General features: G+C 44.5%; 1 protein-coding gene across 1 annotated transcript; it reads left to right on the top strand.

Moving 5' to 3' along the window:
- The first annotated feature begins 14,181 nt into the window (after positions 1 to 14,181).
- INKA1 (inka box actin regulator 1) lies at positions 14,182 to 17,169 on the top strand. The gene is made up of 2 exons (XM_031959075.1): positions 14,182 to 14,410; positions 16,321 to 17,169. The coding sequence occupies exons 1-2, from the start codon at positions 14,360 to 14,362 to the stop codon at positions 17,110 to 17,112; spliced, it is 843 nt and encodes a 280-aa protein (XP_031814935.1). The 5' UTR covers positions 14,182 to 14,359; the 3' UTR covers positions 17,113 to 17,169.
- The last annotated feature ends 448 nt before the right edge of the window (positions 17,170 to 17,617 follow it).

Raw genomic sequence — 17,617 nt, 5'->3', positions numbered from 1 at the left:
TGACATCCTGGATGTGGGTGGCATTTTCCATTCAAAGTTTTCAATTACTTTTTCTAAGAATTTTGTACAATATCGAATGGCTTGCCTTCTCAATGAAGGAGGAACAGAAGGAGAAAGGGAAAAAATCTGGAATTCAAAATTTTAAAAAAGAATATTAAAATTGTTTTTTTACATGTAATTGGAAAAAATGAAATATTTTAGATGTTCAAAAAAAAGATAAGATTGTTTAAGTATTCTATTTCTTATTCTGTTAATTTGGGCCATTTATAGTTTTGTAAATATTCATTTATTTTATTTAGATTGTTGATTTTATAGGCATATATTTGGACAAAATAACTTCTAATAATTGTTTCTATTTCATCTTATTTCATTGTCAATTAGTTTTTTAAATCAGATTAGTTAATGGTTTATCTGTTTTCTTTGTTTTTTAAACAGCTTCTAGTTTTATTAGTTCAATGACTTTTTACTTTTAATGTTAATTTCTTCTTTGATTTTCAGGATTTTTATTCTGATGTTTAATTGGAGGTTTTTAATTTTGTTTTTCTAGGTTTTTTTAGTTGTATACCTAATCAATTAAATAGCTCTTTTTGTGTATGCAAACATTTTTTTGAGATATACATTTTCCTTAAATACTATTTTGGCTACATCCCCTGAACTTGGGTATCTTGTCTCATTGTTGTCATTATTTTTAATGAAATTATTGATTTTATGATTTGTTTTTTGACCTACTCTTTTAGGATTAACTTATTTAGGATGACTTATTTATTAATTTTTCACCTATGCTTCAAAAAGCCTTTACTGAATATAATTTTTATTGTAGTTCAGGAAGAGAATATTTCTGCTTGTCTTCATCTATGAGGTTTTTATGCCTTAATATATAGTCAATTTTTGTGAAGGTGTATCACACAATTGAGAAATAGGTTTAATTCTTTCTATTCCTATTTGATAGTATCCTGAAGTTTATCACATCTAACTTTTCTAAAATTCTATTAATCTTCTTATCTTTTTTTAGTTATTTTATAGTTAGATTTACTAGGTCTGAGAAGGTATAAATGGAGGTTCCCCATTAATATAGTTTACTGTTTCCTCCTGTAATGCATTTAACTTTTCTTTTAGGGATTTAAATGCTATGCCCTTTGGAGCATATGTGTTGAGTATTGATATTAACTCATTGCCTATAGTACCTTTTAGCAAAATGTAGTTTCCTATTTATTTCATTTTTTACTTTTGTTTCATTTGAGATAATTGACATCTCTAGGTTTTTTACATTAACTGAAGCATAATTGAGTCTGCTTCAGCCCTTCATTTTAACTCTATGTGTATCTTTTTATTTTAAACATTTCTTATAAACCACATATTATTGTATTTTAATCCATATTGTTCTCCTCTTCCATTTTATGAGTGAATTCATCTCTTTCACACTCATAGTTAGGATTGTGTACTCTGTAATTCCCTTCATCCTATTTTCTTATACTTATCTTTCTCCTTTATACCCTCTCCATTCTGAAGAATCTGTTTTACTATAATATTTCTGGAAGTTTTCATTTGGGAATTTCTTTCAGAAAATAAGTGGTGAATTTTTTGATTTATACTTTGTCTTTGAATTCTAAGACATATCTCCATATGTTTTCCTTTATATTACCTTGAAATATGATGTCAAAGCTTTTTTTTTTCTTTTTGGTTGTTGTTCATAGTTCTCAGGCAGTCTAATGATTCTTAAATTATGTCTCCTTGATCAATTTTCCAGGTCAGTTGCTCTTCCTATGAGATATTTATAATTTCTTTTTTTCAATCTTTTGATTTAATTTCATTATTTCTTTTTCTTTTTTGGGGGGTGGTGGTGGTGGTGGTATGTGCAAAGCTCTTAGTATTATCTTATTTTATTCTCAAAACAACCCTAGGAGGTAAATATCAGTTTTGTTCCTATTCTAATTGGATTGCTGTTGTCCTTCATTCGTAACTACTGTAACCACTCCTCTCCACCCTGAAACTGGGTAATGGATGACAGAAGTGCCAGAGAGTACTTATTTGTGTTCTTAGCACTAGTTTAGGGGTCCCTTGGGATCTCTTTCTGGCTCAGTGCTTCCAGCCTTGGTGTTTGATCTTAGACCCCTTACCATCCTTAGATGTTAGAATATTACTGCTGCTGCCATTGTACTGAGATCCTGACCAGTCCCTATCCCAGTGTCCACAGATCTCGCTATTTTCCCTAAGCTGTCCTAGGCTGGAAAAACGACTCACTGTGACATATTCTTGGCTTTCCCATTCAGAATTGTATAGCAGTTTTCTAAGTTGTTATAGATGAGATATATCACAATTGGCACCCAAGTGTGGGAACCAAGGACCCTCCTTTCACTAAAGAAGTCTCCAGTGACCAGGAATTTGGGTGAGTATTGTAATAGACAAACAGGGAACTTATTTTCTTAAAGACTAAATTGGTAACCTTTTTTTGGCTGAAATGGGACAGATACTAGCTAAAGATTCTCCATCCCCCTCCCCCCCCCCACCCCTTCAACCACACCTAGGAGGGGCGCTATAGAAAGCATGCTTAAGCTGATAGAAGACCAAGGGCTACTTATAACTTGGGAACAGATAGCTAGACTTCTGGGTACATTAAAATGCACCTCCCCTTGGTTCTTAGAGGAAGAGCAAATCTCTCGAGATAACTGGACATTAATTAGGCAACAGCTCTCCGCATATTACAATGAATACAGTCCTCATTCAATTTCCATCCAGGCATTCTATTTATACAATATAATACAGTTGGCTTTTAAAAAAACCCTATGATTCCTAGAAGAAAGAAAAAAAGCTCTAGAAATAGCCAAATGGGGAAGCCTGAGATAAAGGAGGAAGACAATGAAGAGATTAATGACCATATCCCCACAGGGCATGGAGACTTAAGTGAGGCTCAAGGGTGTGGTGAATCTGATGCAGCTTCAGCCCTAAAGAGCAGGTAATTGAATCTCCTCCATCAACTCCACTGGAGGGAAGAGGGAGTGTGGGGAGGGGGGGAGCAGTGACAGCACCAGCACCTTCCCCTCAGCATCCAACTACTTCTATGACTAGATTGCAAAAAGGACTAATTAAGGCCAAAGCGGAAGGGAGAAATGTAGCAGAACTCCAACATCACATTTTTCCTGTAATACAACAGTTTAATTCTTTAAGAAAGTAGAAAATATGCTCCTTTTGATATAGAAATCCTCAAAGACCTGAAAAAGGCTTGCACTCTTTATGGGGCTACATCAGCTTATGTTAAGATGTTATTACAGAATTTGACTTTTGAAATCTTGATCCCTAATGACTGGAAATCTATAGCAAGGGTATGCCTAGAACCTGGACAAAACTACTTGTGGCTTTCTGAATATAGTGAGCTCTGTAGGATACAAGCCCAACAAAATAGTCAAAGTGCAGTTCATGCTGCAATCACCTATGACCTACTAACAGGTGTAGGTTCCTATGCAGACGTTGCAATACAGATTAATTATTCCATAGCAGCATATGAGCAAATTGCTGCTAATGTTATCAAAGCGTGGGCTTCGCTCCACAATAAAGATGACAAGGATGAGGCCTTCACAAAAATAACACAAGGGCCAAATGAACCCTTTACTGACTTTGTGGGACATTTGCAGACTGCTATCACAAGAACTAATGGTGAAAATGTAGCAACAGACATTTTGATAAGGCAACTTACTAAGGAAAATGCTAATGAGGTTTGCAGAAGAATTATACTAGGACTGTGCAAGGATGCTCCTTTAGAGGAGTTCATAAGACGCTGTGCCACAGTGGGCACAAATGCCTTTTATAGCCAGGCTATGATGCAGACTTCCCAAGATGCCAACATGGGAAGACAGGGTTCCTTCTGGCAAGGGACTTCCAGAGAGAGTCGTCAATGCTTTCAGTGTGGTAAAGTAGGGCATCTGAAAGCTCAGTGTTGCTATAGAGACAGAGTGAGAAAACAAGGTGGGAGAACAAGACCCAATACCTCATGTCCAAAATGCAACAGAGGCTTCCATTGGGCCTCAGAATGTAGAAAGGTTCAGGGAAACTGGATTAGAGGCCCAGCCCCAGGGCCCCAGGCAAAAAACACTTGGGGCATGATGGCAGCCAATGGTGCATCCAGAGAGTGCCTAGAAGTCCAATATCCAGACATGAGCAATCAGCCAGGAAGCCATATGATGGGAGAAAGGGATTACACAATCAATCAGCCAGGAAGCAACCCGATGGGAGAAAGGGATTACAATTAGGGAGAATAGAGTTATATGCAGCTGAAACAACTGAGATACCCCCTGGAGAGGTGAAATCTGTTCCTCTCCAGCCTATGTATCCCTTGCCTCCAGGCACAGTGGCTTGACCATTTCACCTCCTTTTTGAATGTACAAAACAGTGTCCATCCACGCACTGATGTGGGAAACTGGGGAATGTGTAGATAATATCCCAGTCACTAATACAAGTAGATAATGTGTAACTTATCACCCAGGAGAAGTAGTAGCATCAGGTTTACTCATACAGAATCCTAATAAGCAAACTGGTGATAGTCACCCAGATTCTGATCCAGACCACAAAATCCAGGAATATACTGAACAGCAGCTGTAACAGCTGACCCACCTATGCTCACAATCTATATAAATGGCCTACCATTAGAAGGACTGGTAGACACAGGTGCAGATTGTACAGTCATTAGAGGTGCCAATTGGCCCAGTTACTGGCCAAAGATTAAAGCAGACATCTACATGTCTGGCATAGGAGGATCAATAGCAGCTGAAGTTAGTGCTGCCCCTATGAGATGGACTTTTGAAGGCAAAACAGGAGTTTTTACTCCTTTTATAGTTGAAACAATCCCCATCAATCTGTGGGGAAGAGGCGTTTTACAGCAATTAGGGTTAAAAATTAGTACTACAGTTTTTTAAGCAGGGGTGCTGTTGAAGGCCTGCCAACACTTTCACCTGTTCCTATCCAATGTAAAACTGATATACCAGTGTGGATAGAACAGTGGCCTTAGGTAGCGATAAAATTTAGACCTTATTAGATATAGTACAGGAGCAGCTTGACCAAGGACATTTACAACTTTCTCTAAGTCCTTGGAATTCCCCAGTGTTTGTTGTAAAAAAGAAATCTGGAAAATGGAGGATGTTAACAGATTTAAGAAAGGTGAATGAACAGATGGAAACTATGGGAACTCTTTAGCCTGGACTTCCATCTCCTACTCAATTGCCTAGAGAATGGCCTCTTTGGGTCATAGATATTAAGGATTGTTTCTATTCTATCCGTCTGGATAAGGAGGATATGGAAAGATTTGCCTTTTCAGTGCCTAGCATTAACTTAGCTGAGCCTTAGCCCTGTTTGTAGTGGCTAGAAGCTGGAAAATGAATGGATGTCAATCAATTGGAAAATGGTTGAATAAATTGTGGTATATGAATGTTATGGAATATTATTGTTCTGTAAGAAACGACCAGCAGGATGAATACAGAGAAGATTGGCGAGACTTACATGAACTGATGCTGAGTGAAATGAGCATAACCAGGAGATCATTATATACTTCAACAATGATACTGTATGAGAATGCATTCTGATGGAAGTAGATTTCTTCAACAAAGAGAAGATCTAACTCAGTTTCAAATGATCAAGAATGGACAGAAGCAGCTACACCCAAAGAAAGAACACTAGGAAATGGATATAAACTACTTGCATTTTTGTTTTTCTTCCCGGGTTATTTATACCTTCTAAATCCAATTCTCCCTGAGCAATAAGAGAACTGTTCGGTTCTGCACACATATATTGTATCCAAGATCTACTGTAACCTATTTAACATGTATAGGACTGCTTGCCATCTGGGGGAGGGGGTAGAGGGAGGGAGGGGAAAAATAGGAACAGAAATGAGTGTAAGGGATAATGTTGTAAAAAATTACCCTGGCATGGTTTCTGTCAATAAAAAGTTATTAAAAAAAAAAAAAAAAAAAAAGAACAAAATGAACAAAAAAAAAGAAAGAAAAAAAAACCTGGAAACTTAGCTGAGCCTTATAAAAGATATGAATGGACGGTTTTGCTACAGGAAATGAAAAACAGCCCCACTATGTGTCAAATGTATATGTTGCTGCTGCTCTTGCTCCAGTAAGAAAAGCATTTCCAAAAGTTATGCTATTACATTATATGGATGATATATTGGGATATGCACCTGAGGAACAAACGTTAGAAGCATGTCTGCAAAAGACTATAGAAATACTAAGGAATTACAAATTATACATAGCACCAGAAAAAATTCAAAGACATGCTTCTTTTCAATATTTAGGATATGAAGTATACCCTAAAGTGCTTACAATACAAAAACTGTCCTTAACAGAGAAGCTAAACACATTGAATGATTTTCAGAAATTGATAGGAGATATCCAATGGATGCAGCCAGTGTTAGGCCTGACTACCTATCAATTGCAACCGTTATATGATAATTTAAAGGGAGAGAGTGCTTTAAATTCACCATGCCAGCTTACAAAAGAAGCTCAAGAGACTTTGAGAAAAGTTGAACTGGCTTTATCCAATGTGGTTGAAAGAGTCACTCAAAAACCCTTGGAAATATTGGTTTTTGCCACACAGAGAGGCATCCACAGCAGTCCTTCATCAAGGAGACAGTGTGATAGAGTGGGTGAACCTCCTGGCACAACCAGAACAAAGCCTTACTCCTTACCCAGTGCTTGTGGCTAGAATTTTATTAAAGGTCGTTAAGCAAGCAGTACAATTATCTGGGATAAGACCTGACAAGATATATACCTTTTATACCAATACACAAATTAATGTGTGCTGTGAGACCATCCCAATGTGGCAAATTTTATTAGCCATGGCTCCAAATTTTATACATGGATCTCCCCTAAAGATAACCAGACTATTACATAATTGGTGATGGATTCTTGAAGAAAAAGTTTCTAAAGTTCCTCTTAAAGGACCAACTATCTTCACAGATGCATCCAAACATAATATTTGTGCTGTATACTCTCGTGACTTAACTATAAAGAGACTAGTCAGAACTCCTTTTCAGTCCACTCAGCAGAATGAACTGTATGCGATCATTCTAGCTCTTACTTATTATCCAGGAGACATAAGTATAATATCTGATTTGACCTATTCAGTAGGTGTGGTACAAAGAATTGCCACAGCCCAAATAAAATTTGCAGCCTTTAATATATATCAGCTCTTTAAGAAACTTCAAGAGCAAGTAAGAAAGCATCCAGGTAAGATTTATATCTTGCATGTCCACTCTCATAGTGGACTTCCAGGTACCATTTTTGATGGTAATTCAAGGGCAGATAGCCTTCTAACTATGCTGGTCAATACTCCTTTATTCCAAGAAGCCCAGGCATCTCATTCTAAATATCATCAGGCTGCTCAAGCTTTATGTTTACAATTTGGAATAACAAGAGAGTAAGCTAGGAGTATAGTAAAAGCCTGTACAGCTTGCCTTTCTTTCCACGCTCCTACATTCTCTCCAGGGAAAACCCTCATGGTTGGAGACCCAATAAAATTTGGCAAATGGATGTGACCCATTATAAATCTTTTGGTCACCTGTCTTTTATCCACGTTGTGGTAGACACCTTTTCAGGATTCACTTTTGCAATACCAGCAGCAAAAGAGACAGCCAGAGTGGTCACTGAATTCCTCACACAAGCATTTTTCATTATGGGTGTGCCACAAGCAATAAAAACAGACAATGGTCTTGCATATACTTCCAAACATTTTGCACACTTTTGTGCACAGTATAAGATTTTACACACCATTGGCATACCTTTTAATCCTCAAGGACAGGCAATAGTAGAGAGGAGAAACAGAGACATTAAGATGCTCCTCCAAAAACAGAAGAAAGGGGGAGCCACAGGTAACCCTAGAGAACTTCTAAATCTAACCCTTTATACTATTAACTTCTTGATTTTTGACAAAGATGCACTGGCTCCAGCAGACAGGTTTTATAACCCACCGGAAGGGCGTGTCCAGTGCAAGCAGCTCCACTATCTTTAGATAATCACCAGGTGATATGGAGAGAACCAGAAAGTGGTGAATGGAAGGGACCAGACTGGCTAACTGCTTGGGGGAGAGGATTTGCTTGTATCTCTACAGGTAGAGAAGGAATCAGATGGGTTCCAACGAGCTGTATTCGCCTTGTCCATCGCAGAGAGATGTAGCAGACCCTTGAAACGAAGGAGAAGACCCAAGAAATATCGGGGGGTTCTGTTGCTGATTGTGCTCACCATTGAAAGAGCATGGCAGTTATGGCTTGACTCATGGACATCAAAAATTGTTGGACTTGAAAACCCTCAGGAATCATTGGATTCTCTGAGACATGATAAGATTGTTGTAGGATTTGAAAACCCTCAGGAATCACTGGATTCTCTGAGACATAAGATTGTTGTAGGACTTGAAAACCCTCAGGAATCATTGGATTCTCTGAGACATAGGACTTGAAAACCCTCAGGAATCATTGGATTCTCTGAGACATAAGACTTGAAAACCCTCAGGAATCATTGGATTCTCTGAGAAATGATAAGACTGTTACAGGACTTCAAAATCTGCTGGAATCATTGGATTCCCTAATACATAAAAAGACTTTTGCAGGACTTCAAAAACTTGGGGTGATCATTGGATTCCCTGACATGTGAAGCAATGGACAATAGATTGGTTTTGGACTATCTCTTGGCTAATGAAGAAGGTGTATGTGTGACTGTTGTTTATATACCCTCCTTCTAGGACTTCTGGTAATCTTTTACAACACCATGTTGATTTATATTGTTTGTTATTCTGCTACTTGTGTGTACAATTCATGTTTGTTACACCACATCAAGCCTGCACTGACTGAGGGGAGGGCCATCACTAATAACCTCTGCATTATTGCTATGTGCTTGTGTAATACTTCCCATGCTGATGGGTTTGTGTATAATAAGATCCTTCACCTCAGAAACCTGCTAGTAACCTCCACTTCCCTTTGGTGCTTTTCATCTCCCTTCCTGAGATGTCAGGGAGGGTGTGATCATCTCCTTTTTAGTGCTTTCACTCCCTTCCTGAGAATCAGGGGAGTCGTGATCACCTCCTTTTTGGAGGTGCTTTCATCTCCTTTCCTGAGAAGTCAGGGAGGTTGTGATCACCTCTCCTTGGAGGCTCTGACCTCCCTGAGGAGTCAGGGATGGCATGACCACCTGTGTTCTAAAACAAAAGAAAGCGGGAGATGTAATGGGCTGAAGCTCGAGTTGATGCACTGAGGTCCCAAGAACATGAGGCTAAATAGTAATTGGACTATACTCTATTAATATATATGCTTGGAGCAAGAATGGCCCCCGCCCACTCTTTGTGCAAGTCCTGATGTATTGTATAGGAAATGACAATTTTGGTGGGTGGAGGCAGAGGGACAGAGAGAGAAGCGGAAAGAGACTGCTGGCTGGCGTCTTGTTGCAGCTGCTCACATTGCTAATCCCTCTACCTTCGATCCTTCTTCACCGCTACTGAGAATAAAGATTGAAGATTTTCCCTTAATCTGAATTCCTAACTCCGGCTAATTTTAAAATATGTGGTCATCACAGCAGTTTTCTAAGTTGTTATAGATGAGATGCATTAAATGAGCTGGGCAAAAATGCTGATTCTCACTCTACCATGTTGACTCTGTACTTTCAATTATTTTAAACTATTATAAGAATCCTGTGGATTCAATGATCAACTATGCTGATGATTCTCAATCTAATTATCAGCCTTAACCTTTCTACCAATGTCCAATTTCTCACTTCCAAATGTTTGTTGGATATCTTGAATTAGAATGTCCCATTCACATCTTAAACTCAAACTGAATTCATTATCTTTCCCTCCAAATCCTTCCCTTTCTAGATTTCCCTCTTACTGTTAGGTACCACCATCCTTCTAGTCATTCAAACTTGCAACCTAGGAGTCACAGTGGTAAAACCAGAAGTTACAAAGACCAATTCCAATCTGGTCTCAAACATTTACTAACTCTGAGCAATTAATTCAACCCATTTGCCTCAGTTTCCTCATCTGTAAAACAGGGATCACAACAGCACTCATCTCCTAGGGTTGCTGTGAGGATCAAATAAGATCACTGTAAAGTGCTTAGCACAGAGCCTACTACCCTGTAATAGAAATATTAGCTATTATGATTATTATACATCTCACTCTCACTACCAATATCCAACCTGCCATTGCTGGCTGTTCCTCATGTATTGAATGCTCTTCCTCCTCTTGGTTTCTCTAGATTTCTTCACGTCCCACTTTCTACAGGAAGCCTTTCCTCATCTTTTTTAATTCCAGTGCCTTTGCTCTGTTGATTATTTCCTATTTCTCCTGGAGCTTGCTTGTACATAGTCATTTGCATGTTGACTCCCCATCAGACTGTGAGTTTCTTGGGGACAAAGGGTCTTACCCTTTTTTTTTATATCCCCACCACCTGGCTCAGTACCTGGCATACAGCAAGCACTTAATAAATGTTTATTGACAGTCTGAAGAAGGGGACATTGACTTCGCCAGCCTGACCCAGGGGTCCGCGACACAGAAAAGGGATAAGCCACAGAAGGCAGAGGCAGCCATACCAAGAGCACCTAGGAGTCTTTGTTCTGGTATGGATGCTGTGGTCATGATCAGGTGTGATCAGGTGCCCATAAACCAAAAAAGCCTTTCCAGCCTTCAGTCTTGGGTAGTCCCCTAGCGAGGAAGGTTACTGCAAGAAAAGTGCTTGCTATAAGCAGAGTTTCAGACTTATAATACTATCTTATGGTTGAGGCTTCCCTCAAAGGGAAAAACCCTCGGGGAGCCCAGCACAAGGCCCTGTACACAGAAGGTGCTCGGGAAGTGAATAAAAGGAAGCCGACAAGGAATACGCACTTATTAAGTGCCTACTCTGTGCAGGTACCTTCTCTCCACCGTCTCCAGCAAGAGTTTTCATGGCCCCGGACACAGGATGTCAGGATCGATGCTTGTCCCTTCTACGGCAAGGTTTGCTCTTCGCCTCCCTGGTGTTACAGACCCTTCTGATGCTTCCCATATTCTATCTCACCAGACCCTGACCCTATCCTACCCAGCATTCACTAATTAACTAGACTTTAGGGCTCACAAAGTGGCTTACACATGCTATTTCACTTGATCCTCACAACAACCCTGGAGACTGATGCTATTATTATCCCCATTTTACAAAGGAGGAAGCTGAGGTGGGGAGTTATGAGACCTGCCCAGGGGCACACATGCCCAATGCCCACCTTGGGTCTTCCTGATTTCTACACTCTGTCCTCTAGTCCTGCCTCCCTGCTGGCTGCTTGTTAAATGACTGTGTTGGATTACATTGGTTCACAACTGTTTTGCATCATAGTTCCCTTTGGCAGCCTGGTCAAGTCTAATACTATTGTGCTTTGTTGAGTTCATTCAAATGGAAGAAATAATCATTAAAATTAGTGGAAATAAAGATATATATATATATATATATATATATATATATATATATATATATATATGTATGTATTTCTTCTACCCCAGGGCCCCCTGAAAGCTTCCCACCCCCTGAAGTAAACGATTTCTGAAGTTTAATGAAAGAATGTAACTGAATTTGGGGGGATGGAGGTGCACTATTTGGGGGTGGGAAGGAATTCCTGAGCTCAGAGATTTTCCCACCAGGGGGCGCAGCTGCCCAGTTCAGCCTGGGGCTGTACCTAGAAAAAGGCCAGGGAAGGGGCTGCAGCAGGAGCTGGGCTTAAGGGACTGGACCTTTGAGGTTACAGGCGTTCTGGGTCTGACTTCTGGGCGCAGGAGACTTGGCAGCAGGGTAGCAGGGCACAGGAGACTTGCAGTTGGCTCTGGAAGCTCTCATTTGGCCTGTGTGTGTGTGTGCTCGAACATATGGGTGCTGGGGGGGGCCACCTCCCCCCCAGGCCCTCCAAACCACCGAGCTGGCCACCGGCCCCCTGCCCCCGCCCCCTACTCCCTGGGAAAGGGCATATTCCTCCTGGCCTCCAGTTAGCCATATGATAATGATAACGGTGGTCAGCCTTTATGGGGCACTTCAAAGTTTGCAAAACGCTTTACAGATATTATTTTATCTTTACAATGTTTGTAAGGTTTTCATTTTAGAGACGAAGAAACAGTGGTCACACAGCTAGTAAGTGACTAAGGCTAGACATGGACTCCATATCTAATACCCTGCTCAATGTGCCAAGCAAATGCCTTGATGTGGGGGATGGAAACATCAGATCCTGATGACAGTTGTGAGCCAGAAGAGACCCCAGTCCATCTAGTGTAATCTCGTTATTTTACAAAGGAAAAAAAAATTAAACTTTTCTCTCTCAATTGTTCTCTCCCTTCCATTTCCCCTCCCCCAATTAGAAAAAGAAAACGGAAATTCTTTTTTTTAAACAAATATGCACAATCAAGCAAAACAAATCTCCTAAATTGGCCAAGACCAAAAATCTGAATTATTTACAAAGATGACAAAGTGAGGCCCAGGGAAGTGGAGGCATGTGGGTAGTAAGATGTTCTGGAACAGGAGTTCTTACAATGGGGTCTATGGATGGATTTCAAGGGATCCTAGAACTTGGAGGGGGAAAAATATTACACTTTATGTTTTTACTAATATGTAACTGAATTTTGGGATCTCTTTTAATTATTTCTAAACATGATTCTGAAAAGGCTTCACCAGACTGCCAAGAGGAACCATGATACAAAAAGAGGTTAAGAAGTTTCTCTGTAGAAGCCACTTCTTATGTCTAGACTTCCCTGTGATTTTGAATTTCTTTCTTCCTTTCTCTCTTTTTTCTTCTTCCTTCCTTTCTTTCCTTCTCTTTTTCTTTTTATCTTCTTTCCTTCTTCCTTCCTTTCTCTTTCTTTATTCCTTTCTCCCTCTCTTTCTTGCTTTATCTCTCTTTCTTTCCTTCTTCCTTCCTTTCTTTTTCTCTCTTTCTCTCTCTCATTCTTTCTCCCTTTCTCTTTCTTTCTTTCTCCCTCTTCTTTCTTTCTTTCTTTCTTTCTTTCTTTCTTTCTTTCTTTCTTTCTTTCTTTCTTTCTTTCTTTCTTTCTTTCTTTCTTTCTCTTTTTCCCCCATGTCTTCCACCTTCTTTTCCCCTCTTTCTCCTACCCTCCTTCTCTTTCCTTTCCCTTCTTTCCCTCTTTCCCCCTCCCATTCCCCCTCCCTTTTTTCTTTTCTTTTTCTCTCCCACCCTTTTCCTGGCATTGTGGGAAGAACTATGGGCTTGAGTGAGAGTTAGGAAACTTTATTCTGTGTGTGATTGTGAGTTCCCTCCCCTCTCTGAGCCTCAGTTTCCTCCACTATACAATGAAGGCAATGAAGTCACTCTAATCCCTAGGGCCCCTTGTGGCTTACATATTCCATTTTTAACCTGGTGAACATTGATTAACTATACAGTCTTGTGTGCTACAAAGACAAAAACAAAAGTCCCTGTACCTCAAAGAGGTGATAGGCTACAGATGGTAGGCTATTAAGTACAGGGCAAGGGAGGGAAGTGATAGCAAAGACAAGGAACCGGGGAAAATGTCTAAGAATATCTGAGACAGGACAGAATGTGTCCAGTCCTGGTGAAGGAGAGACTCAGGGAGCAATCAGTCCACAAGTGTTTCTTAAGCATGTACTCTGGGTACCAGACGTTGGGCTGGGTACTGGGCATGAACACAGAGAAGAACCCAATACTCTCTCTCTAGAAGATTTCCCTGTGATGAAGGAAGTCAGCTTCTGAATCCTGTGTACCTGAGGGAAGAGAGAGATTTTGACAGGAGATGAGGAGGGGGAGTACATGGCATGAAGGGACAGCAAGCCCTGATGTTCTGTGTTCTATGTTCTATGTAAAGAGATCTCTTCCGACTGACACGGTGCGCTATGTTTTAAATTCTGACTTTCAAGTAAATCTCACCAGCGCAATCACGGTTCCAAATACCCATCCACACCCCCAGGAGCCTCTCCCACACATGCCCTGTTCCCCAGAAAGCTCACGAAGGAGATGGGACACCAAACAGCATTAGAGTGGTCTGGGGTGGGGACAGTGGTGCGTGCGTATGGGGCGGGGGTCACCACGCTGCTCCCCAAGGCTAAGTCTCCGATCCTTGCCTCCAGCTGGAGGCGGGGGCTCCAGTTACAGCCCCCCCCCTTCTCCACCCTCCCCACCCTCCCCTGCCTCATTGGCTGACTGTGGGAGGGGCGCGGCCTGGGCTGCAGCCAGATGTTGGAAGCAGCAGGAGGGAGGGAGAAGAGAGCCGGCCGTCCTCCCAACTCCACTCCAGCGATCCCTGCCCAAGCCCCAGACCGCCAGTAGCAGCGGCTGCCCGAGTGCAGAGGGCCTGGGGGGGAGGTGCTGGCCCCACTCGGGGCCCTTCTCCCTCGTCGGGAATGCGGAGCTCCCGGCTGGACAGTTTCCTGGGGCAGTTCCGTCTGGAGTTGGTGAGCTTTCTGCGCTGAGTCTTGGGGAAGGGGCGCAGTGGGGAAACTGCGAGGGGACCCCTAGAGGGTTTGGGGAGGAGCTGACGCCTTTCCGCCAGACATTGAGATGGGCTCTGAGTGTGTGAGTGTGGGGGTTCTGGGGAGGCAGAGGCCTGCCTACTATGAAAAGAACCGAGAATGGTCTCTGGGTACCCCAAGGACCTGAAGTTCTCAGTTTCCCCCTCCCACAGCACGCCCCCAGAACAAGGCAGGAAGTAGCTGTCCCCACCCCCACTCCTCAGCCAACTCACCCCTCCATAGCTGGATTCAAGGAGGGTAGTAGCTTGGACTTGGCATCCCCATAGGTCGGGAGTGTTCGGGGAAGGGGACTTTTGCAGACACGATTGTGGAGGCCCCATGTTAGGTCTGTGCTTGCCCACACGTGTGGGGCTGGGGGAGGGGCACCCCAGCTGGCTGGAGCTGCCCTGGCAGATGGCTGGGGTTGGGTTTCGGACGGTTGGGGAACTTTGGGGGCTGTCCCGGGCATCAGGTAACAACATCCTGGCCAGCCGTGCCTGGCAGAGGGCCTCCCTCCCCCTACCTCCTACATCCAAGAAAGAAAAGCAAAGCTTCGGAGCAAAGGGAGAAACTGAGTCAGTCACTTAAGCTTACCGGCGCCCGTGGTAGCCAGAAAGAACTTACACTTCCAGCAGCTCGATCTCAACAGCTGGGCTTTGTAGCTGAGTGGGGGTGGGGGTGGGGGTGAGCCAGGAGGACTCTCTGCTGCCTGTTGAGGGCCTGGGGCTAAAAAGGGAGGGGGGACACGGCTAGCTTGAGTGTGACGAGGAGAGGAGAGAAGGAGACGTTCCAATGCGCGGGGGGCCACTTCCCCCTCACTCTTGAGCCTTGATGGAGCCTGGATCGGACTTGGGGCTGAGACTGTAACCTTCACTCTTGAGCCATGAGAGAGCTAGGCTTGGGATGGGAGCTGGGACGGTGGGTTCCCCCCCCCCCTTCCCCGGTCGGGATACGGGCGGCCTCGCCCCCCCCCCCCTCCCCGCCCCCCTTCCTAGTTCCTTTCCTCCTCCCCGGCTCACTCGGCCCAGCCCGACCCATCTTAGCCCAACTTCTCCACACCCGCTCTCCGCCACCCCCGGGCCGCCTGCAGCGGGTGCTGACTTGCCTGCTGGGGAACATGCTGCAGCCTGCCAGCCTGAAGAAAGCAGGGAGCCAGAAGATTGGGGGGCCAGGCACGTGGCAGCTGCTGCCGGCTGGGCAGGGTTGCGCGTGCCAAGGGGCCAGGCAGGTTTTTGGTAGTTGTCCCACCTGTTTCTGGTATGCACTATATATCAGGATATGTGCTCCCCCATAAGGGAAATAATAGGGGCAGTGCCCCAAATTAGACATAGCATTTGGGGCTCAGTTCCCACTCTCTAGAACATTTTTTCCCCCACCAGCAGGAAGATGCTCTTGGCCCTGCAAATCTGGAGTCCTTCTGGGCTAATAGGAAAAGTTGGGGTCTGGAAGTGTACCCGGCATAAAGCATGAGCACAGTTTGTAGAGGCAGAAGTTCTTTTCGCCTCCTATTTAGCAGCTGTGGACCTTACGCAAGTCATTTTATTTCCATTTTCTCATCCGCAAAATGAGGATGCTTGTAAGAATAGGAATGTTACTAAAATTGATTCTGGTCCCGACTATGCTATTAATTCGGTATTTGGGCTAGCCATTTCCCTGCTCAGTGCCTCAGTTTCCCCATATTTAATAGAGGTTTGGAATAATGCCAGCTCTCACGACCACCGGTACTACTCACTGAGTGCCTGCTGTAAGCGCCAGTGGGCGCAAGACCCCTCCCCGCTCAGATTCAGTTTCCCTCTCTGAAATAGGAATGGTAATGCGCTTGGCTTTGACCTCTGCCTTCTCCTCTCCCTCAGCTGTGCGGGAGGGAAGAGTCAAGCTCCCCCCGGATGCAGGCTCCCTCCCAGCCAACCCCGCCAGAGCCAGCCAGCGGCCCCCGGCCCTGCCTGCCCCCGCGAGCGTCGGACGCCTCCGAAGCGGACTCGGCCTGCTGCCTAGAAGAGGACGACGAGGAAGGAGCTGCACTATCTCCCTGTGAACGCACCCTGGACTGGGACTCCGGCTACTCGGAGGTGTCGGGGAGCACCTGGCGGGACGAGGACCGGCCGGTGCTTCGGCGGGTGGGGCGCCTGCGGGGCCGGGCCAGCCCCCCGGCCGGACGTCGGCCCCGCCCCAAATCTACTTCGGACGTGTGTCTGGAGCAGTGGCGGGGGCTGGATGCGGAGGACTGGACCGCATCTCTACTGTCGCGGAGCCGGAGCCGCCAGCCCCTGGTGCTAGGGGACAACTGCTTCGCAGACCTGGTGGAGAACTGGATGGAGCTGCCGGAGGCGGCCGGGGAAGGGTGCCCGCCGGGGCCCCCCCGCTGGTTGGGGAAGCCCCACCACTTCTTGCTCAACCTCTCGGACCAGCTCAGGCGCCGGCTAGGTGGGGGCGGGGGCCGGAGCCGGGGCTCTTCGGGAGCTGGGGCAGCCCCCCAGCGGAGTAGTCCGGCAGCCATGGCTGCCAAGCGCTTGTCCTGCCCCCCTGCGCCTGGGTGCCCCCTCCCCTCGCCGGACCTCGCCGCAGACTTTACTCACTTTGCCGCTCTCATGAGGAGCCGCAGTCGCCAGCCCATCATTTGCAATGATGTCATTGGCTACATCTGACACCCCTTCTCTCCATCCCCATCCCCAAACACGGACAATAAAGGGTTTTCTATTAGACCCCGATTTCGCCCTTCCTTGGCGGGGAGCAGAAAGTGTGTGGGGGAGGAGCCCTGCCCCCAAGGCAAGCAGCGCAGCAGGGTCTCCCGCTGGCGCCACGGGGACGCCCCCTCCCCCTCTAGCCTCCAGCAATGCTCTCCTGGTACCAGCTAAGACCCAGAGGGGATACAGGGTTTGCCCAGCGTCCCACAGCTAGGATCTGGGGGAGCAAAGATTCAGATCCTGACCCCGTGACTCCAAAAAGGGCACATTGCAGACATCGCTTGGGTCTGCAGACATCGCAGCTGGCTTTGAGGTTCGTTCCCGGGGTGCAGGAGCAGCCAGAAGGGGTGGGTTCCCTACAAATTTGTCGGGTTATATCTTCCCTTCCTGGGTCTCAGTTTCCTTCTCTGGGGATTGAACGGGTTGAGGGCTAACGCCTCTCTCTAGCTCAAAATGGGTGGGCAAT

Source organism: Sarcophilus harrisii, chromosome 1, assembly GCF_902635505.1.
Source record: "Sarcophilus harrisii chromosome 1, mSarHar1.11, whole genome shotgun sequence".
NCBI classification, from domain to species: domain Eukaryota; kingdom Metazoa; phylum Chordata; class Mammalia; order Dasyuromorphia; family Dasyuridae; genus Sarcophilus; species Sarcophilus harrisii.
Note: the sequence above shows the minus strand (reverse complement) of the source record. Positions and strands in the feature narration are given on the sequence as shown.